Genomic DNA, 23,912 nt, shown 5'->3' with positions numbered 1-23,912 from the left:
GGTAGCCTTTTTCAATATAAAGATTTAAGAGATTATAAATCCTCATTAACTGAGGGTGATAATAAGGTATCCTTCTTTTCTCTAATTTGTGGCCGAAAGTGAAATACTTTGGAAAGATTTGTAGGCAACGGATCTGATTCCATATGCCTTTTTGGTAAAAAAAAAAAAAATCATTTTACCAATTCCTATTTGTAATTGAAACGGATCAAAGTTGAGTAGCACGAGTCATGGAATTAATCTCGTTCTTTAATTTTATTGGAATTGATGATTAAAAAATTTTATATTAGTGTAAATAAAATTCCCTGATATATTTATAAAATAATTATTTAATTCGTTATTATTATCTTATTCAAATTTTTAATATGAACATATATATATATATAAATACTTATGGTGATAATATTTGATCAAATAATTATAACGGTAATAACACGATACATCATTATAATTAATACTATTAGTTCATGTAAATGATTTAATATATAAATATTATAATTTTTTAAGAAAATATTTTATAGGGAAGGATTTTTGACCCATTCCTGAATTACAAATTCTAATTTTTTTTTAATTTCATATACTTAAAGTCCAAATAAGGAAAATGCACGAAATATTTAAGAACTGAGCCCTTTGGTCACAGGAACAAAAAAAAAAAAAAAACCTTTTCCTCTACTATGCAGGAGAAAATCATAAAACGTCAAGGTTGCCCGGCAAGGAGTTGACCCGGCAGTAGTCAGCCGTGTTAGAGCTTCGAACGACCCATTACATCCTCATTCTCCCAAAAACTCAGCCAACTTCATTCACGAACAATCTCTGTCAGGTAAGATTTTGCCCCCATTTTTTGTTCTAGCATTGGGGTTTAACCAACATCTACATTTGCAAAAACCCTAAATTCCCCCCTTTCTCAAAAATCATGGCAATTGTTTCACTCTCGCGCTTCATTTCACTCTCAATTCACCGAAAACCAACCAAAGTTTTCACTTTTCAATTCAGCACAGCCTCTTATGTAGACAAATTCTGCACTCTTTTACAGAAAAAACAAAGCAACGTAGAGAAAACCCTAGCTTTAGTCAATGCCAAACTGGACTCAAATTGTGTGTGTCTAGTGTTAGAAAGATGCTCCTTTGATATGTCTCAAATGGGTCTGAGGTTTTTTATATGGGCAGGTCTTCAATCAAATTATAGGCACAGTTCTTATACGTATAGCAAAGCTTGTGAATTTTTGAAAATTAAGCAAAACCCATTTCTTGTTTTGGATGTTATTGAAGCATACAAGGTGGAAGAGTGTTTGGTTAATGTTAAAATGTTTAAGGTTGTTTTGAATTTGTGTAGAGAAGCTAGGATTGCTGATGAAGCTTTGTCAGTATTGAGGAAAATGCCTGAATTTAATTTACGTGCGGATACAACTGCTTACAATGTGGTTATCAGATTGTTTTGTGAGAAAGGGGATATGGATATGGCTGATAAGTTGATGAAAGAGATTGGTTTGATTGATCTTTATCCTGATATCATAACGTATTTGGCAATGATCAAGGGGTTCTGTAATGCTGGTAGATTGGAGGATGCTTGCGGGTTGTTTCAGGCTATGAGGGTGCATGGGTGTTTTCCAAATGCTGTGTTGTATTCTGCGCTTCTTGAGGGTATTTGTAGGTATGGGAGTACGGAGAAGGCGTTGGAATTTTTGGGGCAGATGGAGAAAGAAGGTGGGAGTTGTACTGCAAATGTTATCACATATACATCTGTGATTAAAAGCTTTTGTGAGAAGGGTCAGACAATGGAGGCATTGAGAATTTTGGATAGAATGGGAGCTCGTGGGTGTACTCCTAATCGTGTAACAGTTATTACTTTGATAAAAGGGCTTTGTGCTGAGGGACATGTTGACGAAGCTTATAAGTTGATTGATAAAGTTGTTGCTGGAGGTGCTGTTTCAAACGGTGATTGCTATAGTTCTCTTGTGGTGTCTTTGATTAGGATTAATAGACTTGATGAGGCAGAGAAGCTCTTTAGGAAGATGTTAGCAAGTGGGGCTAAACCTGATAGCATTGCATGTAGTATCATGATTAGGGAGATCTGTAATGAGGGGCGAGTGCTAGATGGTTTTTTCTTATATGATGAAATTGAGCGGATGCGATACTTATCTTCCATTGACTCTGATATCTATTCTATTCTTTTGGTTGGCCTTTGTCAGCAAAACCATTTGGTTGAAGCTGCCAAGCTTGCTAGGTTAATGCTTGAAAAAAAAATTCACTTGAAAGCTCCTTATGTTGACAAAATTGTTGAACATCTGAAAAACTCTGGAGATGAGGAGCTAGTTACTCAGCTCAGTAGAATTGGAAAATGACATTCTCAAACAACTGTTTATATGCCTTGGCGGGCCTTCTTTTTAGTTAAAAGGGGCTGTTTGATAAATTGGTAATCAAAGAGGAATAAGATTTTTAGCATTTTGCTTTTCCTCTTACGATACATTGCTACAACCAAGGATTCCTATAATCCTCAATACAAGTAAGCAACTTGGAAGTGTATGATGGTCCTTTTAATGGAAGTGCAGGATTTTATTCAGGATGGTCCTGGTTTGATATTAAATATTATCTTGCATAATTGCAAGCCTCTTCTTTTGATCTTCATAAGGGGTTAAAATCTCAATTTATGCTATTAATCTTTCTCTTATTGATCAGCCTAACAGGTGTATCCTGAAGGCCGAAGTGATTTGTAAAAGGATGCTACCTTGCTAAGTAAAGGCACAGTTGCATGTCAGATTGCAAGAGGACTTCATAACGCCATCTGGTAGAGATCTTTGTTAGTCTAGCCTAAATAACTTTTCCATCTGGTGATCTTTCGTGTGGTTTGCGAGCTTTATTCCTCCTGGGGAGCAAAAAAGAGAAAACAAATTCAGGGTTATCAAAATCTATGAAAGTGGCCATCATGGCTAGTCCCTGGAAAGAGTGAACATACTCCCCAATTGAATGTACTCGTTTGGAATTTGCAATGCATCAAAAGCCTGGTGTTCTGTTTTCTTCTTGACAAATCCTCGGAGAATCCTTTTCTCATTGTCTTTTTGTTGTACTCAGTAAGCAAATTTGTTTTCAAGCTGCTATCACTTTAGGTTCTTAGAGATGCTGAAATGTTCAAGTTTCTGTTGGCAGAGCTACTTTCCTCACATGAATGCATAGTTCATTAGTTCTTGTCATTTATTTCAACAGCATAATTTCCATGTGCTTTTCTGATCAGATGGGCTGAAATGAATTTCTTTCAATGATGCTTGCTTTAATTCCATGCTCTTGTCATTGTTTTCTCTTGGGTACGACCTGGATACATTATTTAAGGTTGGGTTTTTGTTCCCCTTGGGTATGCAAGTTATATCCTTTAAATTTAAATAATAATTTCTTAAAAAACAAAACAAAAAAATTTGTAAATAAAGAAGCTCTTGTATCAGTTGTGTACATACTTGTACAAGAAATGTAATAATTTTTTTTTTTAATTTTTTATGGTCGTTAGTCATTTTACCTTCGTGCTTACAATTTTTGCGACATGAATGTTTCGTTGGCTCTTTGTTCTTTGTTTAATTACAAGGAAAGTGATGAAATTGCTACAATGAATTTTCAGCAATTCTTTCTTGTCTTCGGCTTAAAAGTCATTTATGTATTTCTATCCAAAAAGAAAAAAAAAACCACTCACGTATGTATGTCATTTTCATTGAAAGATAAAATGTCAAGGTGGTGTTTCTTTTTAAGATTATAATATTTATCCTGGAAATATAATTATATTAGTCAATTAATATAATTAAAAAATAAAAAATGAATAGTATGAATGATTAACTGTCACGTAATTTATTTATAAAGTACTAAATTTTTAATATACGAGATTAATTAATTTTTAGTTAGTTAAGATTGTGATTTTCACCCAGAAAAAGATCCTGATAATTATATTTTTGGGTGGTGATTAAGTTATTTACTTGTTAATATGATTGAATTATATAAAATCAACTTGTCGTTGCCATTTTTGTCGGCAATTCCCATACAGCTAAACCTCCAAACTCAGATAAACACGTGTCATCCCTTTACCCAGTTTTCACGAACTCGCTCCAAATCATTCACCGTCACTGTATCTCTGCTTCATGCAGAAATTAGTTTTCTCATCTTCGTATTTTTTTACTTCGGTTTTTCGGTTTGAAAGTTTTTTAGAGCAAAATGCGGACGAGTGGAAAGCAGGCTATCTTCTCTCCACGATTTCCAACAAAAATTTTTAAAAATTTCTGGGTTTGCGTTTCCAAAAGCACAAAATTTTATTTCCCGATCCCCAATTCCCATCAATCGATCACCTTTTGGTTAAACAACATCATCTCCGGCTTGTTCCCACCGTCCGATCGACCCTCTTTTTCGAAATATGATGGTGATTTCATTGAGAAATCATAACCCAGTGATTCCCAAGTCAATTTCTATCGATTTCATATGCAGTTCCATTTCCTGTTCAAATTCCGAGCTTTAGGATTTGTGTTTGAAAAGGAATGTAAAGATTTCATTTTTTGGGTTTCTTTTTTCTGCCTTAATCAAATTGTGAAAATTGTGTAAATTGGGTAATTAGGGTTTTTAATTTTGTGCATATTTGTTTTATTTCTGTTGAATTCTGGGGCTATGTATATTGAGGAATTGAAGGTAGGGGAAGGGTTGGTGAGAGCTGGAGAAGAAGCAGAAAATAAGAGTTGTTATGGAAGTAGTGAGGTTTTGGGTATCGAAAGAAACGTTTTGGAATAGAATGCGAAAAGGGTCTTGATAGGTGCAGGAGCTCGTGCACTGTTTTACCCGACCTTGCTTTACAATGTTGTTAGAAACAAGATTCAGCTTGAGTTCCGGTGGTGGGATAGAGTTGATGAGGTATAAGTTACGCGCGTGCCTTGTTCATTTGAAGTAATTGGTGTTGTTGGTGATGCGGTTTTATTATGTGTTTACTTTTATTTTGTTTTTGGTAAGTGCTTGTTAGTTAAAGCTTGCTTGGATATGCAATGTGAATTTCAGTAGTTGGGAATGTGCTGCATTTTCAGATGATAGATCTATTGTCTTTTTGTCTAAATTGTTCAGGTTATTAGCTATATTTGTGTCGAATACGTGGGTGACTGCATGTTTATACGTACTGGCATTGACATCATCATGCAATTTGTTATTGCACACGAGTTTCTTTTGTGGTAATATAGGATATTGTCTTGGTTGATGTTTATGCTCGCTGGCATTCACATAAATTAGATTCTCATTTAAAAGAGTATGGTAGTACGTTGTTTTTTTTTTCAATTAATCTGGCTAATTTTGCTATTTTTTGCTCAAAATTTCTATCAGTTTTTGAAGTGCAAGCCTTTATTTATCCTCATATTGTGGATGCATATGGTGTTGCAGAATGCTTAATGTCACACTCACTCTCTCCTAATAATCTTTGCCTTTTAACCTTTCCCTTTTTTTTTTTTTTTTTTAATTCAGTTGGTGGATTCACGTTCATATGAAAGCTCTGAGAGTCATGTTTGTGGAGAATCTATTTTGCAATCTGCTCTTCTTATGGTTAACAGTTGTCTTAGAAGTTCTAACATGTTTATATTTCCAGTTTATACTATAAGGTGCTGTTCCATTCCCTACTGACGTTCCAAGGTTAAAGGAGATTGGTGTTTGCGGAGTGATCACACTTAATGAACCTTACGAGACTTTGGTTCCAACATCTCTTTATCAAGTGGGCATTCTGTTCTAGTTTATATACATTATACATTATACAATTTTTTCTACTTTGTAAGACTTTGTATCTTTGTTTTTTGAATGTTGTCTCTTTTTCCCTAGTTTCTGATTTTTTAGACTGAAAAATTCCATTTAATTATGCTGTTAATCTTTTTTCTGTTTAACTTTGTCTACCTTGGATCCTTTGATTGTTGCCAAAGTTGTTAATTTGCTTTCTACAATTTTATGCTAGAACCATGGCATTAACCATTTGGTGATCCCTACAAGAGACTACTTCTTTGCACCATCATTGACATCAATATGCCAAGCTATTGATTTCATTCATCGTAAGTGTTCCCTGAGGGGTTTGGTTATTTTGGTCAAACTTATCTGCCACTGACCTTTTTCTTACAAAAATTAAAGCATAGTTCAAATGTTTGTGCATACTTTTGTATTTAATTTTCCCTTGCTGAAATGTTCCCTGATTTTCAATTTATTTTTCTCAAGAAAATGCATCTCATGGGCAAACTACATTTGTCCACTGTAAAGCTGGTCGTGGCTGCAGTACAACCATTGTATTGTGTTATTTGGTTAGTGTCATGTAAAGAAGTGTAGGTCATATTACTTATTGATTTTAGATGCATTGATGTGAATTTTGGTTTTACATAGGTATATTATAAGCAGATGACACCTGTTGTGGCATATGATTATGTGAGGTTTATCCGGCCAAGAGTGCTTTTAGCCTCTTCCCAATGGCAGGTATAATGTCTTGGGTCTCACTTTCTGCAATCAAGTTCAGGAATTATGAATCCATACTTCTCTGTTTTAATAGTAACCTGAATTTGGAACAATGGGTTTGATCTATATCTTTCTTTATTGCAATTGCAGGCTGTTCAGGAGTTCTACTATCTTAAAGTGAGAATGGTTAGTTTCCACAGCCGCATGACAGATATAATTTTAAAACTTCAGACTTGGCACCTTCATGAGACCTTGTGGCTTTTGATGACGGTTCGTAGTAGTGGTAACTGAAGCTGATCTTGATGGATATGACCAAAGTCTTGAATCAGATGCGATGGGAAGTACATTATGGGCAGATCCAAGTGTGGTTTATCGAGTTAGAGTTGCTGGTCAAGCAGCACTGGCAAGAATATCATGCTTGTGGCTACGTTGCCAAGCGCACCAAAAGATTTCAGAACAGAAACTTGCTAGGGGAAGCAGCTGCCTGGGAAGTACTATTAGTGTGGATATGCATGTCTACTGAAAACCGCAATTACAACACTAGATGTTGGAGGTGTCTGTCCTCTCTTAACATCTCACGTACATAAAATGTGAATAATGTTTCTTTTGGCTGAAACTAGAGAAACTACGTTTTTCTTCCCTTGTAAATTGAGTTGTTCTTTCTTATGAATAAAACAAAAGGTAGAGCATAACTGCTCGAGGATCAAGCGTATATATTCTCATTATATGGAAGTATTGTTCGTAACCTAACAAAGTGCTTGTCTGGGTTTGGGATCCTTACCTGCGCGGAATGACTGCGTTTGGATTAGTTATCGACTCTTGAGCACTGAGGTTTCATTTAAGATGAGCAATGTCTTGCCACACTAGCAAAGAAAATTACTACTAGCAAAGAGTGGCAGTCTTGCCACTTATGTTGTTAAGTCATGTCGTTGAAAATGTCAGTGCTCACACAATGGATCAAACAAATGAAAAAGGAAGTTCCAAATCCTAAAATAAAACTCTGCTTGCAAATATATATATATATATATATATATATATATATATATATATATATTCGTGGTATGCTCAATCACCCTTGCCAGCCTTTACCAGAAACTTGATACATATGTCACGGCAGACTCAAGACAGACCGGCAGCCAGCCCTTCCGAAGTTGAAGCTTCAGTTGGATGCTTATTCTCTTTCTCGTAGTGATGTAGCTGATAAGTGCGCAGGAAACGATCTACCTTAAGTTGTTTTAGTTCCCGTGTTAATTGGTTCTAGTTTCGCCTCAAGCTGCTGTAACATTGCTCGATGATACTTAATTTCTACTTTCAAAGGCTTTTTCTCTGCCATAAGCCCTGCAATCTTATTATCTATCCTTGCAATGGTGGCATCTATTGTAGAATTCTCCTCATCCTTGGAAATGGCTCTGCCGGTACTCTGGACCTCTGAAATAGTTAAGGGTGGTAATAGCTGACAGAAAACAAAATATTCATTAAGACTGGATTATCTAATCATGGTACGACATCCCTTCATAAACCATTTAAGTTTTAACCCGAAACCAAGTTTAGTAAATTAGAGGAAAAAGATGCCGAATATAATAGAAGCAAATTTCTAAATCCAGTATTAATCTCCTTCTTAGTTGTAGAACTTGTAATTCATCTAAAATTCTCATTCAAATAACCTACAGAAAATTTCATCGCACAAGATAGAATGATCAAGACAGTATTCAATATCAGTATTCATATAACATAAGAGCAAAGTGCAAAAACTTGCATGTATTTCTCAACATTTAAAAGGAGCTTGATACCAATGGCCAAAAAAGAAGAAAAAAAACTTCAAACCCAAAACTGGATATTCGTCAAGAAATATGTCAACTTATATGTAGTTCTACCATTGAAGACAGTATGCTTTCCTAAATTTCTGGAGAACTAAATTCAAACTTCGGCTTCAATTATGCAGAAATGAGAAAGTAAATATACCTCGGACATCACGCATCGAACCTCAGCAATAAATTTGCATTCTTCACAATAATAAACTGATTCAATTTTGTATCTTTTTTCCTCACAAATATCACAATAAAATTCATCATCTGAGTTATATTTATCTTCTGGTTCATTCAATTCAAATTCCAAAGGAGATATTGTAAGGTTAATGGATGTAAATGGCATTTGTGTTTTATTGTTTTTGGGGCTGAAGGGTGGCAGTAGAGACGCATATTGAATTTACACGCCACACATCGAAAGTAGCAGTTTTGGGCCCTCTGATAACAAATGCGGCATTGAGATGGTTACGTGTTTTGTCAAAAAAATTGAGTAAGTGTGAGTGACCTTCATACTTTAACAAGAAAGGTGAGAGCTTAGGCTTAGAACAATTGATATGAAGGTTAAAGTCACACTTGGCACAGCGGTAGACCAGCAGAAACCTGTCATGCCTTCCGCAGCATGCAGGACACCAAAAAGTAGGATGAGCAGGATCCGGAAGGAGGGGCGACAGGTAGAGAGGGTGTAGCGGATGAAAGGGATAATGAATTTCTTGTGGAATCTCAGAAGCACATGATGTGTGCAAAAAGAAGAAGCATCTTCCACAACCAAAACAGGGACCTAAGCAATTGTCTCCACATGCTCTGCACCAAACTTCACTGCCAAATTCCATGTTTTCACGGAGTGCTAGTGGATGCTGGTGGGCAAAATGTTGAATCTTATTGGCACCTTTGGACTCTACAGTGGGAAGTAAGGCGCATTTGACATCTAGTTGGAAATCACACTTTCCGCAGCTAAAGGCCAAGCCTGAGCTCTCTTCAGCACAACCTCTACACCTGTAACGTCCATATGTGAGCAGAATGAGAGGGCATGATGGGTGGAAGAAATGACTGATCTGTCGTGGAATGTTGATCATGCATGAATTATGGAGGAAAAAGTTGCATTTCTCACAACCATAGGCAGAATAATTAGAGCTGCCGGAGCAGAGCTTCTCACATATACGGCACAGAACTTCTATATCTTTCTTCTGTTCAACAAGTGTTAATGGATGCCAGTGAGTGAAATGATGAATAAGCTCTTCCCCTTCCGATTTTATGGTGGGCCGTTGGGCGCATTTAACATGCATATCGAAATCACACCTTGTACATCGATAGCTGAAACCAGAGCCGTCTTCGAAACAAGCATTGCATTTATAGGAATAGGATCTAATTGTGAGGAAAAGAGGGCATGGGTGAAAGAAATTTTGGATCTCTTGTGGAAGATCGGCGCAGGATTTATGAAGGTAAAACTTGCAATCACTGCATCCATAGATCGGACCAGGTAAACCTTTGTGACATCCCGAACAGACAACTCCATCCTTGACCTCCTCCTCCCCAGTGAGCATCAAGTGATGCCTATGGAGAAAATGATGAATTTGATCCATCTTTCTTTGCTTCTACAATCCAAAATTCGACACGAAAAAAAGATAGTGGGAAACACCAGAGCTTTAAAAGAGGAATGAGATTGTCACACAAAAGGAAGATTAACATTGATGAAGAACAAGATTCTGAATAGGGCAGAGAGGTCACTAAAGTTAAAAGCGTACGACTGTACGTAGGGATTCTTTACCCTCTCTCTTTAATTAATTAAAGTTTTAGGCTTTGGATTTTTAGGTGGCTATCGAGCCCATTAACATTATTATTAATACTATTAAATACTGTCAAGTAAGCCTATTTGAAAAAAAAAAAAAAAAACAAAATAATCAAGAATAAAGAAGGATCCTACTGTTTGAAGGCGTTTGCTTAAGGAAAATCTGATATATATATATATATATATATATATTTTTAGCTTATAATTCTCAATATTTGATTTTTAAGGTTAATTTTAGATTTCAAATATTATCAAAAAGTTTTGAAATTAAAATTTTATTTTTTTATTTTTTAAAAATTTTAAAGAAAATTTGTTTACTTTATATTTGCTTGAATAAATCGTTCTATTTTACTTTTTGAAAACCAACGTATAAAACGAAACTTAATTTTGATTTTTTATTTACAAACTTAATATTAAAAACAAATAATATAAATATTGCATTAGTTGGAAACTTTAGCATAGTATTTGATTACTCTTCTTTTTTTTAAATATCAAATATGATATTTTAGGAAACCAAATGGAGTAAATGTAAATAATATTTTTTTGAATTTCTTTTAATACAATGACGATGTTTTTATAAACAAAATATATTATTTGAATTTTTTTTTTATATTTTTTCACTCAAATATTATATTTGAAGATTTTAAAAAGTAATAATTATGATTATTTACGTAAACCAATCGCCACCAAAAAAAATTGATGTGAGTTTTTATGTTAATATATGGTATTTGAAAAATTTTACAAACGAAATTAATATGATAATATATATTTTAAAATTGAAACAATTTGTTTGTGTTTAAGCTTGAAAGCTAAAAAAAATTTGTTTGAGCCTAAACTTGTGCTTCTATTACATTAAATATTAATAAAAATAATTATAGTAAGTAGTATTATAATCTCTACAATTTTACAAGGAGCATTATGTTCTCTACGATTTTAAAATAATTTTTTTTTTTTATATATATATATACCATATAATCTTGATATGAATTAGCATCTGCTTTGTCCTCGAATATTCCTTGCGCTTTTCTTAAAAAAATAATAATAATAATAACAAAGTGCTTGAACAAAGACTAAATAAAAGCAAGTCCCCTTTCCATGATAGTGGATGATCAAAGTGAGATAAAATGAAAAAACAGCACTCCCTTCATTTCACAATCATCATATAAATTGAGTTTGGGCTTATATATTTTCGACATCTTTACGGAAACACTATATGACAGCACAAAATTGTCCAAATATCAAAGAAAGTGGGAAACCCCCACAAAGTTAAAAAAAAATGACAGTGCAAGGGAAAAAAAAGTACTGTTGCCAACGACTATAATTTACTCTGAAAACTCAATTGGCATGGTCATATATGATAATCATTTTAGCAGCTTTGATGCTTCAGGGATTTCTGTTGTGCTAGTAAATCCTCGATAAATTGATTTTCTTTTTGCCCTCCATGTGAATCCAGTATCCTGGTATAAAGGATCTTCATGCTTATCAGCATTGCCGCCGCAGCTAAAACAATCATGCCTGCTACCAGGACTGCAATAATTGAACCATGGAATCAGTAAACATGATTTCTACAACCAGCATTAAGAGTTTTTTTGTGCCATTTCTTGGCACTTGTTCACAAACATAAATAAGTGGAGATATCATGGTGATAAATAATGTTTGACCGATTCACGTAGGCCATCACCCAGCAGCTCAGACTTTTCAAAAAGAAATTGAATCTCTCACCAGCACCTCCCTAAAAAAAATAAAGGATAAAGACAAAGAAGAACTAACAGGGGCCTCTGCAATAAGGCCATTTGTCTGCTGCTGAGCCACCTAGACTCGGTTTTAAATTTATTTTTTTTTGGGTTAGTCATGTTATTATAGATTCTAATGTAATCTTTTAATTCAACATCAGAATGGGGAAATTAATCAAAATGTTAATGACCATATAAATATATATATCAGTGTTTTATTGTCTTGCACTGATCTCATTAGGAGTAATAGTTTCAATGGAGAAACAAAAATATAAATATAAATAAATAAAACTTTCCTACCCTATGAACTGAGAAGAAAACAATATCAATGTTAAAGTAAAAGCTTGAAAGAATGGTCACTATGCGTGAATTAATTAATGGTATAATAAGCTTACAACATCTCATATAAAGGTTGGAAAAATGAAGTCAATCAATTTCATGTTTGCTGTGCACAAATTTGTTTATTACAATTGAACAATTGAACACTTGAAATATTGATTCTGGAGTTGCTGATGATTGCCCTACTATTTTGACATTTAAGCAGACTTGAAAATAATTAGATTTTCATCTATTAATTGCCTTTTTTTCTTAATTCGTTGCGTCAGGGTCAACATATTAGAGCAGAGAAAGCAGAAGCTAAAAATGCCAATCTATGTATTACATTGAGGGAAAAAAATATGAGAATTTACCCTTTTTCTGTGCTGAATCCAGCCACCCTGTTTTAGGCTGGGAGCCAGAGTCTTCACGTTCAGGCAACTTCCAAGTTAGCCCCAGACCGAAGCTACTGTCAGAAAGATAAGAACTGTACGCAAATGGAATTGCAACAGTTTTTATTGGCCTGCAAGAGTCCGGCACAGGAACAGGAGATTCTATGGTGTAAACATGATGTTGAGAACCACTTAAACATGGGATTTTTGTGATAGTAGGGCCAAGCGAAGCTGAACAATTGAAGTATGTATAGTTCTTCACAACATAGTAGTAATGGAATGGAGTGAGGGAAAGATTGAGATTTAGAAATACTTCATGGACACAAGTTTTGGGGTCAAGAAGATTTAGTTTCCTTGTTTCATAAGAAATGGATTTGACAACCAAGTCACCATAAGATGGGAAGTGAATCATGGTGGAGTTATTTCTGCAGAAAAGATCAAAACCGTGGTCACCACAGTCTTGGGACTGATGGGTTTTTAGTCTGAAAGGGGACCTGATATCGAAACCACCTTGACCACGTTTTGCAGGTGGACAGCTGACCTCAAAAGCCTCAGTACTTGAAAGAACTAAAGAGAGAAGGAGAATGAAGAATACAGAAGTATCCATTGTTTACAATGCCAAAGACACAAAAGATAGAATCAGGCTTGCTAATGCTTGGTCAAGTTTCTTATTCAGTTGTATGATTAAAACCCAAACTTTAAATGGTTTTTACACACAGGGTGACTCCATTCTCCAAATCCTGATAGACCACCAAGTCAATGAGGCTTGACCGGCTCTTAAGCAATTAAATCAGATTTTTTATTCCTTTTCTCTTTATTTTTAACCCTTTTTGCTAGAAACTATTGAGCAAGAAATTCGACTTGACATAAAAGAATGGTTTCTTCCATGTTTTAACTTTCTTTTGCAGTCAAGATTGTTAAGTGGGCAGGAAACTTCAGTTGGGAAGTTAGGAATTAAAAAAAGATTTCTATTGGTAGTTGGGGCCAACTGATCAATGAACACCGTCTATAAATTCCTCTAGATTGTGGAAATTGCCGTCTTACTTTTCAAATTTGTGGACCATTATAGCCTGTTCGCTGGTCTTTTTCTGCTGGACTTGGCTTTTATTCTCCCTCTCAATACTCCAGAAGCTGCCTAGCTTTCAAAAGCTGCTCGAATGAATGTGATTCACGAGTCTTTTTCCCTTTTAAAGTACATTTCTTTCGTGTTAGTTTCATCATTGAATGTTTGTGATGACTTCTCCAACACTTCAGGAATCATCCTCGTTAAATATTCCACGTTACTTATTTGTTTTCCCTTTAGTTCCAGCATTACGCAATCATAGGCGACATGGAGAAAAGACCAAGTTGCTCCAGATACAAGCGGAATATATGGCTACTGAAATTCTTCAGAATCAGTGGTGCGTAAAGCGAAAAAGACGTTTGTTGTTTGTTATGAACCGTAGGATATGGGTTAAAGAATAAGTTACAACTTCCACGGAATTAGTTTAGTTATTGTTTTTATCTTTATCAAATTAAAGAAAAGACCAAGTTCGGAATAAGAAACAAGAGGGACAGGCTGGCTTCTGGCTTCTTTACCTAGCTTAGTGAATAACTGGCTTCATACAGACAAGATACAAAACAAAACATAGATCACATCCTAACCAAGTCAACTTCAGCTTGGCACAATGCTGTCAATTATAAACCTTGGGTTTAGAATCCATTTCATCCAAACAATGCAGATTAAAGTAATGACAGCTGGAGAACTCTTCATCCCTTCCGGCTGTACAAGCAAATAACAACAAAATTCAAACTTTCTGCTTCAACCAAACCTAGAAGCAAAAAGAAATCTTCTGTTTGACGAATGAAAGATGTCAGAATACAATAATTTTCTCACAAGGAGATGAAGGAAATACAACTAATAATACAGATCCGAGAATTTAGCCAGGATGCACAACATTCAAGGAGTGCTACATTACAAAAACATGGGAATTCTTCCAACCTAATGGCATCTAGTAACAACCCATGACTTCGAGGGTCATACTGTAACAACTCTAAATCTATGCATCGTAGTAAAGGAATAAGTTGGAGCATGATCATACATTTTTGAATAAAAATGAAGTCAACAGCGTCCTCACTGTACCTTGAAGAGCTCTGACATATACTCAGATGCATTTGAGACCATAGGTTAGAAGAAAAAAATAAACAGAAAGACCCACAAATGAAACAAATTACAGTTGGGAGGAAAAATCATAAGAGTTCTTTTGCAAGCTTCACTGGTCTTTCTTTGAGAAATGCAACATCACTATGTGGTGTAGTCAGCAGATGATGATCTGCATCCTCTTCTTCACTCTCTGCCATTAAAGATGTTGCAGCAGAATCTGATCTCTCATCATCTGCATTGGAAAAGATGAGAAAGTGATGGTGATAAGAAATTAACAAATTTAAAGATAAGCATGCATAGCCCCACAGAATAATTTTCTGTGCGCGATTTATCCCATTACAAATAGAATGCAATTTTTCACATGGTTATTCGCAGCCCAAGTTAGCAGAACAGCTCCAATGTTCTCAGGATCCAGAAAACTAGGTGCAAAGGCATTGTCAGAATTCATAATGGAAGTAACCAAGCTTCTGAACCTTTCGCAAGCCAGTTATAAATTCATCTATTAAAGCAGTACGGTTTAATAAATATAAGATTGGTGAAAGTTGTAAAAATATGATAAATCTTTGAGATATGTTGCAAGAAGAAGCTTACCAGAATATGCTGGATGATCAGGAAGATGTCGAACTGCAGTAACCTGAATGCTTTCTGGAAGTAGACAGTTACAAAATGAACCTGAAACTTCAAAAACTTCATTGATCAGATAAAGTGAATTGCATGGACTATACAATCCACACTTACATATCCTAGAAGTGTTAGGAGCAACTTCATCCCATCCTTCAAAATCCTTCATAAAATGAGAAGAAATTAACTATCCAGACAATCAGGAACTAGCATTAATATTTAATGCAATATCAAACAATGAAAGATACTTTTATAACCACACTATATGAATATGCAAACTACAGCCACTTAAAGCCATCTTATTAAGTAATTGAGTACGATAAAGCTTCTTGGATAACATTAACATGAAAATAGACAGTTTTCTCACCTAGTCGTGCCAGCCTATTTACCCATCCAGGAATAGACTTTCCAGTTAGCTGCATGCACACTTCATCAGTGAAATGGTTGCAATTCTTGGCAATCAAATGATATGTGTCCCCATGGTATTTTTGAGAAAGCTGTTCCATAAATAACCGAAATTCTGATCGAGACATGTTAGTGCTACCCAATAATACTGATCTTCTGAAGAAGAAACCAGGACAACTTCTTGGTTCCACTTCAAACACCCCACTTGTAGGGTACTCATGTGCTCCAAAGCCATACTCCAAACCATGTGCTGATTAGCAAAGGAACAATAGGTTAATGCCACAGAAACATTGAAAATAAAAGGGCAGGCAAAAATCAAAGATTAGCATTTTTTAGTAAATAACAAATCATAACAATATGGGCAATATGGACAAACTTTATAAAACATTGATGATAATTGATAACAAACCGAGATTAATTAATGCCATCAAGGTAAAGATTTAAGTACCTCTAAATGAGAATTAACTTGCATAAAATGTTTGGAGACATTAATGAACCATTAGATCCCAGTTCTATTTATTCTTTTAAGAGTTTTGAAATAAAAAAAAAACCATATTATATCCTGCTATGTCTGTTTTTAAAAAGCTATTTATCAAATAACTAAACTTAGTGTCAGAAACTAGCAATGCTAATCAACTTAATACTCAAGACACATTATCCACATCTGAGCAGCAAAAAATGAAGTTACATAGGAAAAAAAAGAACAAACACCCCAATTAACATAAAGGAGAAATGATACCTTCAATCCCCGAATGGAATATCCCAAGTCCGAACCAGTAAAGGTAGTTATTTATAGGTGCGAGGTCATATACATTGAGATACAACAAAGCACGATTGTTTCCACCATTACTCTGCCCCGTTGTAACACTTGAATTTGATGGAAACAACCACATTGTCACCTTAAAATCTAACCTTGATTCTTCAATCTATATCACAAGCTCTTCATCCTTTGGCATTAAACCAAGAAAAAAATTATGCGTTGTAACATAAGGAGTCAAAATTCACTTAGTATACAAATAACTCTCTACTACTCAGCATAATATCATAAAACTAGAAATTGAAGCAGATAAACCCAGAAAGAAGAAATTCCCAAAAACCAATTTTGGTTACAAAGCAAAACAAACGAAAAGAAACAGCTTTAAGTGTTGGGATTTTTACCAATTTGAGTAAATTAAGAGGCAGAGGAATTAACTTTCGCTTTCCTGGAAACCCGAACAGAAAATACGAGAAAATTAGGTAACTAAAATTTCCAAATTAACCAAGTGAAAGACAGCAATAAATCCAAAACAACAAAATCTTAGGGAAAAAATTGAAGCTTTGTAGCTTACCTATGAAGTGGAGACCAAGCAAGCTTAAAGGAAACAGCTTAGGGGCAGAGAGCAAATCAAAGAAGGACTTTTCAGGTAACTCAATTCAAGCAACTCTCTTGTTCTCTTTAGAAAGAGAAAAAAAAAATGCAGGAATCATGAAATATCATTCTTCGGAATTAAGAATTTAGAACATCATTGTCTTCACGTCTTGTCTCTTAATCTAATCTGTTAATCAGTCTTTGCCATTTGATCTCTGGTTTGTTGGCTTTTTGGTTTTCAGAGTTTTTAGCCAAACTTTTAATGGTTTATTTAATTTATTGGGCTGTAAAGGACGCTTTTTCCCCATTTTTTAATTAAAGAAAAGCGGAAAATTAGGTTTTTTTTTTTATAAAGAATTCAATAATTCAGCTTTATATAAGTAAAAAAATTACTGTCACTCCAAGAGTCCAGCACTTGTATTTTTTTTTATAATTATTATAGAGTGATTTGTTTTTGGAAAGGTTATGATATTTATAATTTAAAAAAAAATAAACTCTGCTCTCATGTTCATGCATTTGTATAGATAGTTCAAATAAGTCAACATGGCATGACTGTCCAAATGTAACTATGTAGGCAAGAAAAAGGAAATAAATTAGTTTTATAGTTTTATTTATTTAAATTAATAAATGCATCTGTGTTTTACCAAAAAAAATCATATCTTTTTTACCTTAATTTTCATTGAAAATTTTGGTTAACTAAAATCGAAAAATAAAAAAATGTTAACAGATACACGTCATACAGTTATTAACGGTCCAAATCTTCTCACTTTCTAACCTAAAGTAATGGTCTTTTTTTTTTTTATCTCTTGTAATTCAATGTGAAGTGGTACTAATAAATTGTCACCATATTTTGGCCATCAATACAGAATTTTGTATGTGAAATGTGACAATGCCAAAACTTCACTATAGAAAATTTGGGAAACAAGAATTTGCAGATGTTTAACTACCAACCATGTTTAATTCTGTTAACAGAAAATAATTATAGATTTTTGTAGCTTTATACCTAACATAATTTTTTAAAGTATAGCAATGCCAATAAATTCCAAGCTAAAATTGGCATGATTTTGGGTTTTTCCTTTGGACATGGAAATAATATTTTATTAACTAAAGAATGAAATCTCTGAAATTTTACCCTGGAAAGCAACAAGGATTATAGTAATTGCCTGCAAGTGACCAAAGGAAATTCATGACAGCCACAATCATGGAAGAAAATATCATCGACTTAATTGAAATCAGCTATAAGTATGTAGCAAAATCTGATTTGAAAAGCATTACGGCTGCACTTGACGAGACCACTAATTTTGTCTCAAAGTGAAGAACCATGACCCACCAGATTGCAATGTCTGAACGACATTGGATGAACATACCACACATGGCTGGCATTGTCTTGCTTCTGCTTCTTAACTTGAATCACCTCTGCGGGCATTCAAAGGCTTAGCCGGCCATAGTTTTTCAGGTTTGACTGATCGCCAAGCTGTTCATAAGGTTGGTTCCATCCCATGCCAGATCTTAAGCCAAAAGGCCGACGATAGTATAACAAATATAAACATTCATCGGCATGGGCATATTCAATTTTCAATGCAAATACCTAGCCATTATGTTGTTTTCAGATTATCATCTCAGAATTAAGATAAAGTTTTCATTTTCCAGCTTGATCACATGTGAAATATGGGCTCAAAAGATAGGGGAAAGCAACTTTAATTCTGAAATCTTCTAATTTCAGTCAATCTAGTGAAATTAAGATTACATATAGTGGTCCATAAAAGTATTCTTTCTTAAATTTTTATCCACATAAAAATGCCAAAAAATTCCATCAACGAAAGGAAACAAGAACATCCAAGCAAAGAAAATGGAGGGCAGGAAACAAAATGACAGAAAGTTATAGGCTACAAGAAAAAATAAAAGCCCAAATCACCATTTGATGTGAAATTCATGCCCAAATATCTTTACGTTTTTGAAAGCCAAGATACTGAACCTTTAAGATCTCCTATTGTCAAGAAAACAGTGTGGGAACTGGGAAGAGGCCTGAAACTACGATTCGAGTGTCTTAGATTGTGAAATATGGGCTGAAAATGGGTTGTCTTTCATATTCAAGGCAGTCATTTGGGCTTAGAGATTAGGCCTAAGCCCTATGATATAAAGGAAAAGACTTACAGCCCCAATAATCATCATTTCCTTTTAATTTAACCACTTGAATCAAGTTCATGTGCCAATGGAGCCAATACCGATCTGTTGATTATCCAGTTTGACTTGTTTATTGATTTTTTTCTTCTAATAAATACATGAAATTTCATAAAAAAAAAAAAAGATTCATGCGACAGAAATTTCATCTATGGGTCAAGTCCCTCTAATTATACAAGGTAAAGTATGAAACCAAACTTAATATATAGTTTTTTGTTGATATGTATATTGGAAACTTTGCATCATTGGATGGATGAATAAGAATGAGAGATTGCAAAAGTACTTGATTAGATGTGCACACACAAACACATTCTATCAAATAAGCCAAAAATAGATGGGCTTCTTGGACCAAAAATATACATGTGGATAAAATAAGACCAAAGAGTAGTCATAACTAATCTCATGCATGATCAATATAACAGCTCTATATATAGTCAATGCGTGGTCATTTTAACAAATTAACCAAACTTTTCAAATTGACTATTACAGTTTTTAAGCCTTGACGTTGAATGTCAATGGTCAGATAGGACATGACCAAATTTTAACCTAAACAGAATACATGTATGCATGTGTCATAGATCTAAAAAAAAATCTTGAATCATACATCAAACATAATAGGAGGGTACTGAAGTATAAAAAGATTCACACAATTTTTTTCTTGTGAGACACTTTTTATAGGATAAAATCGTGATGCTAGAGGGGTCAGAACGAATAATATCTCTCAAATGTGTGAATCGTGATAGATAGATTGATCTGGGATGTCGAATGAATGTATATCCGAATTTTAAAATCGTACTAATTCAAAATTTAAATCTCGATCCGTGACACATGCATGCAATTTATAAGGAAGATATTGTTTACCAGGACTGGTCATCAGGGAAGACTTAAATTTATCGTGAGGAAATTGAATGGTAAGGATAGTTCTAATACAAAATAATGAGAACTTTTTTGACTGCCAATTATTTTTAGTAATTCGTATTTGAGGGTGCCACGCGATAATATGATATATAAAGTGTTTTAACGAACGGACTTTTTATGAAAATTCAAAATAATCTTTAAACAAATTGAAATCATGAGTCAAAATATAAAGTTTTTAACTCTATTTATTATTGCATTCACTATTCATAATAGTGTCTCATTCATTAGGAAAATTTGATGGTTATAATTCTTTTATGAAAGCACATATAGAAGGGTGCTGACCATCGGGATAGTTTATACTTCTTTAGAGGAAAGATGTAGCATTTTATTATCCTTAATTGTCAATTAATCTTATCACATAAAAATTGATGTTAATTCCAAAGAGAAAGAGATGTCCAGATCTTCTTCCTTTAGTTGCAAACCAAAATTACCACAAACCACCACTAGATCATAATTGAAAACCCCGAAGTTAATTCAAAAAAAAAATCATCCCTTTCTAAAACATTAAACCCACATGTCTAATTTGACGACTTACGTATGGAACAGATGACAGCTATATTTGACAAAGGTGAAATTCAAGAGAAAGGGCATTTGCTTAACTTGCAGTTGGGTCAACCAAAAGATGCAACCGATAAGCAGGCCTGGCAGAGATCTGACGCCATCAAAATTCAAAGGCGAAAATAGTAGTCAAACAAAATGATCATGTCATTTCGTGTACATTAAATAAAACGGTCCCAACACACCATTACAAATATTGTCTTGTCTTTAAGTGTTGCAAAAAAGTCAGATGAAAAGAACTAGTCCTTCGAGGGAAGACCCAGGATGCAAGAGGACAGAGGTGACTTCGACTACTTATGGTTAAAGAATATGGGATTCTTGGATCGTGGTTTCTTGGATGGTTTAAAGAATATGGGATTCTTGGATCGTGGTTTCTTGGATGGTTTAGGAAGCTGTTCATTAATTAATTGATGCATTCAAACCTGAGAGAATTAAAGCAGTTTGTTTAATGTTTAATGTTGTTTTTTTTTGGGGCAAAAATCACGGTTGATATCTTTTGGTGGTATTAGTTTGGTTTCAACATTCAACCAAAGAGATCAGTTTGCTTAATTATATTTAAGGTCAGGTTCAAAGAAAAAAATTATCCAAATCCAAAAGGATTAGAGAGCTTAATTCTAAGTTTCCTTTTAATATTGTATGTACCTCCAATCTTTCCCTTCTGGATTTTATTTTATTCTCGATGGAAATTAGGGTAAGTGAAGCCGGCTGTCTTTTTGCTTCAAAGGGTAAGAAACAAGTTGAAAGAAAGTGTGCAAAAACCTAATATCAATCTAATGAAAACCTTGTAAGAGCAATACTCCAATTTAACTTCAAATATCTCATGAGTGGCAGCATTAATTCCAAATGATAATAAATGGTAATTGCCAACAACGAGATAAAATCAAAATTTAATCTTTTAATAATATAATCTTTAACTTTTTGATTTAATGATCAAAAAAATTTTTAAAAAAATATCAAGACTGAAATTCAATCCCAACCTTCCCAAAACAAAATCTTTTAACAATTTGAAATAACAAAAAAAAAATTAATACTTTGAAATTATAAACGAGTTAAAATTATCATGTTTGAAAATATTTTCAATAATGTCAAAAAATCGATCATCGAATCATTTGACGATAAAAGATTAAATACTTCGTTTCAATAATCAAAGTTAATCTATGACAGTTTGAAATACCGAAAAAATGATGAATTGGTAATCTAAAATCAACAACGAGTGAAATTGGTCGTGTTTGAAAACATCTACCATAAATGCTCCATTCAAAACAGTTTGAGGAGTGGACTTTTACCCCCACAATTAAACTCTTAACTTTCTGCCTGTATAATCTACCTCCATTTCATAATTAAGCATGTTCCATGGGGCTGTCAAGTCAAGAATTTTGAATCTTAAGCATCGGCGCCAAATCTGCCATCATATTTTTCGTAACAATTTTTTTTCAACGCTATTATAACCTTTAAGCTGAATATTAATTTTCAATCAACGCCGGTCTAAATTTTATGCTAGTAGTATTTGTTTCATACTAGTCAGGAAATTAAGTACTTTTCCACTTTATATCATCTTTTTTACCAACAAAATTAATATCCTTCCTCTCTTTTTTATACCAAAAAAATATCGCAATTTAAAAATAAATTAAAAAAATTACATTTACGAGAACTAGGATTAAATTTCAAAGATGCGAATTCCTTTTTAAATGTAATTGTATGAAAATAAGCCTTAGATTCAAATTAATATCCTTTACCGGTCGTTTGCTAACTTAATTTTCAGCCCAGCGTCAAAATTGTCAAGGCCAGTTATACGCCAATTAAATTACATTTACACTCGGTTGACAATTACTCTTTAGTTTATATCATTAAGGACATAGTTTATATTTTTGAAAGATACATCACATGCAAGTTTTGGAAATTCAAAATTCTATAAATTTTATTGTAGTCAAAACCACGGACCAAAAGTTTTTTTCTTTTTCAATAACATTAATGGAGATGATGGCAATTACTAGTGGAGGTTTTTTTTTTTTTTTATGGTAATAATTTTGACTATGAATTAATGTAAATTAGAACTTAGAAAAAGGAATATAGTTATATTTAGCAAAGGCTATAAACTAGCTCTTAGTTTTTGTTGGAATCATTATGTGATGCACTATTATCCCAAATTAATTTCTAATTAAAATATTGTCTTCAACTTTAGCTGGAATATTTCTTTTTTTTTTTCATTGTTACAAGTAGAAAATTTATGACCAATTTTTCATTAAAAAAAAAAAGGAAATTTATGTATCTTGTTAGCTATAATCATTCAAAATATAATTAATTTGATTTGAATTCAAAATTTAATTCAAATTCTAATGCTTTTAATTTTTTTTATTTTTAAATCACAATCTTATTTGTAAAAAAAATAATTGATTTACTTCAAAATTTAAATAAATTTTTGATAAAAATGTTTACTCCAAATTAATTACTTGAGTATATTTAGTTCATTTGTCCTTAATAAATAAGAGAATATGTGAAAGTTGATGCATTTTTTTAATTATATATAACAAAAATAACTCTTTGATATCTCATAAATTTTAACCGTATTTTCAAAAATAAATATAAAAAACCGTGATTGTGAAAATTAATTTTTCAAAATTAAAATAAAAATTCGTGACTGAAAAAATTAATGAATAAATTAAAACTTTACCCCAAAATATGAAGAGACATTTTTGAAGCAAGGTGGGGGTGGAGTCAATAATTTCGGCATAGTTGCAGAGGGTGACATAGGCACATACTGATACTGAGATACAATCAGAGGCTCTATTCTTGAAAGTTAATACATCGCAATCTTAATTTAGCATACTTTCTTGCACGTAACCTTCCTAAAACAATTCAATCACCTTTTTCTCTCTAATTTTATACTTTTTTCCTATATATCGAATTGATTGTTCACATTTGATTTTCACGAAATTTTAAAAATAATTTAAATATATTATATTAAAATTTATTTCTTATAAAATTAATGTACCGTGCTTTTTAATGTCGAAATATAAAAAATCATGAAAATAAAATTAAAGTATAAAAATAATATAATTAAGATTAGGTGTTAAAAAATAAAAAAAGGACAGTTTTTTTATATTAAGAAAATAAAAATGAATAAAAATGAGACGAGTTTCATTTTCAGTTTTCACAATTAGTTTTTTAGTTTTCCCCATTATTGTTTAAAAATGAACTTAAATTATTTTAATATAGTGATTTTAGTAAAATAATAATCTATTTAATATGTGAATTATTGAATTTTATTTGATTTATTAGATA

The 23,912-nt window shown here is 33.2% G+C and overlaps 3 protein-coding genes and 2 pseudogenes across 7 annotated transcripts; 2 read left to right on the top strand and 3 right to left on the bottom strand.

Moving 5' to 3' along the window:
• Positions 1-622: 622 nt before the first annotated feature.
• On the top strand, positions 623-3,188 carry LOC111276958 (pentatricopeptide repeat-containing protein At5g47360 pseudogene; annotated as a pseudogene). 2 transcript variants are annotated; one of them, XR_016329047.1, is made up of 2 exons: positions 623-817; positions 1,164-3,188. The product of XR_016329047.1 is annotated as a pentatricopeptide repeat-containing protein At5g47360 pseudogene, transcript variant X2 (transcript). The 2 variants fall into 2 exon arrangements; XR_016329046.1 differs by lacking the exon at positions 623-817 and having other exon boundaries at positions 824-3,188.
• Positions 3,189-3,938: 750 nt separating this feature from the next.
• On the top strand, positions 3,939-7,152 carry LOC111276978 (phosphatidylglycerophosphate phosphatase PTPMT1-like; annotated as a pseudogene). The gene is made up of 6 exons (XR_016329048.1): positions 3,939-4,868; positions 5,584-5,706; positions 5,941-6,034; positions 6,195-6,277; positions 6,357-6,446; positions 6,576-7,152. The product of XR_016329048.1 is annotated as a phosphatidylglycerophosphate phosphatase PTPMT1-like (transcript).
• Positions 7,153-7,282: 130 nt separating this feature from the next.
• LOC111276969 (uncharacterized) lies at positions 7,283-10,012 on the bottom strand. The gene is made up of 2 exons (XM_089746029.1): positions 8,388-10,012; positions 7,283-7,878 (listed from the first exon to the last, which is right to left on the bottom strand). The coding sequence occupies exon 1, from the start codon at positions 9,808-9,810 to the stop codon at positions 8,584-8,586; it is 1,227 nt and encodes a 408-aa protein (XP_089602155.1). The 5' UTR covers positions 9,811-10,012; the 3' UTR covers positions 7,283-7,878; positions 8,388-8,583.
• Positions 10,013-11,116: 1,104 nt separating this feature from the next.
• On the bottom strand, positions 11,117-14,103 carry LOC111276906 (RING-H2 finger protein ATL22-like). Its single transcript, XM_022862871.2, has 2 exons — positions 12,439-14,103; positions 11,117-11,543 (listed from the first exon to the last, which is right to left on the bottom strand). The coding sequence occupies exons 1-2, from the start codon at positions 13,061-13,063 to the stop codon at positions 11,383-11,385; spliced, it is 786 nt and encodes a 261-aa protein (XP_022718606.2). The 5' UTR covers positions 13,064-14,103; the 3' UTR covers positions 11,117-11,382.
• Positions 14,104-14,242: 139 nt separating this feature from the next.
• LOC111276913 (deSI-like protein At4g17486) lies at positions 14,243-17,247 on the bottom strand. Of its 2 annotated transcripts, none has more exons than XM_022862890.2 (6): positions 16,954-17,242; positions 16,784-16,827; positions 16,365-16,572; positions 15,588-15,875; positions 15,191-15,271; positions 14,243-14,831 (listed from the first exon to the last, which is right to left on the bottom strand). In XM_022862890.2, the coding sequence occupies exons 3-6, from the start codon at positions 16,516-16,518 to the stop codon at positions 14,686-14,688; spliced, it is 669 nt and encodes a 222-aa protein (XP_022718625.1). In that variant the 5' UTR covers positions 16,519-16,572; positions 16,784-16,827; positions 16,954-17,242; the 3' UTR covers positions 14,243-14,685. The 2 variants fall into 2 exon arrangements, with proteins under 2 accessions (XP_022718625.1, XP_089602153.1); XM_089746027.1 differs by lacking the exon at positions 14,243-14,831 and adding an exon at positions 14,838-15,098 and having other exon boundaries at positions 16,954-17,247.
• Positions 17,248-23,912: the final 6,665 nt, after the last annotated feature.

Source organism: Durio zibethinus, chromosome 17 (genome assembly GCF_047325235.1).
Source record: "Durio zibethinus cultivar Kanyao isolate XHJ-2024 chromosome 17, ASM4732523v1, whole genome shotgun sequence".
Lineage (NCBI taxonomy): Eukaryota > Viridiplantae > Streptophyta > Magnoliopsida > Malvales > Malvaceae > Durio > Durio zibethinus.
The sequence above is the reverse complement of the archived record's forward strand: the minus strand, read 5'-3'. Positions and strand labels throughout refer to the sequence as shown.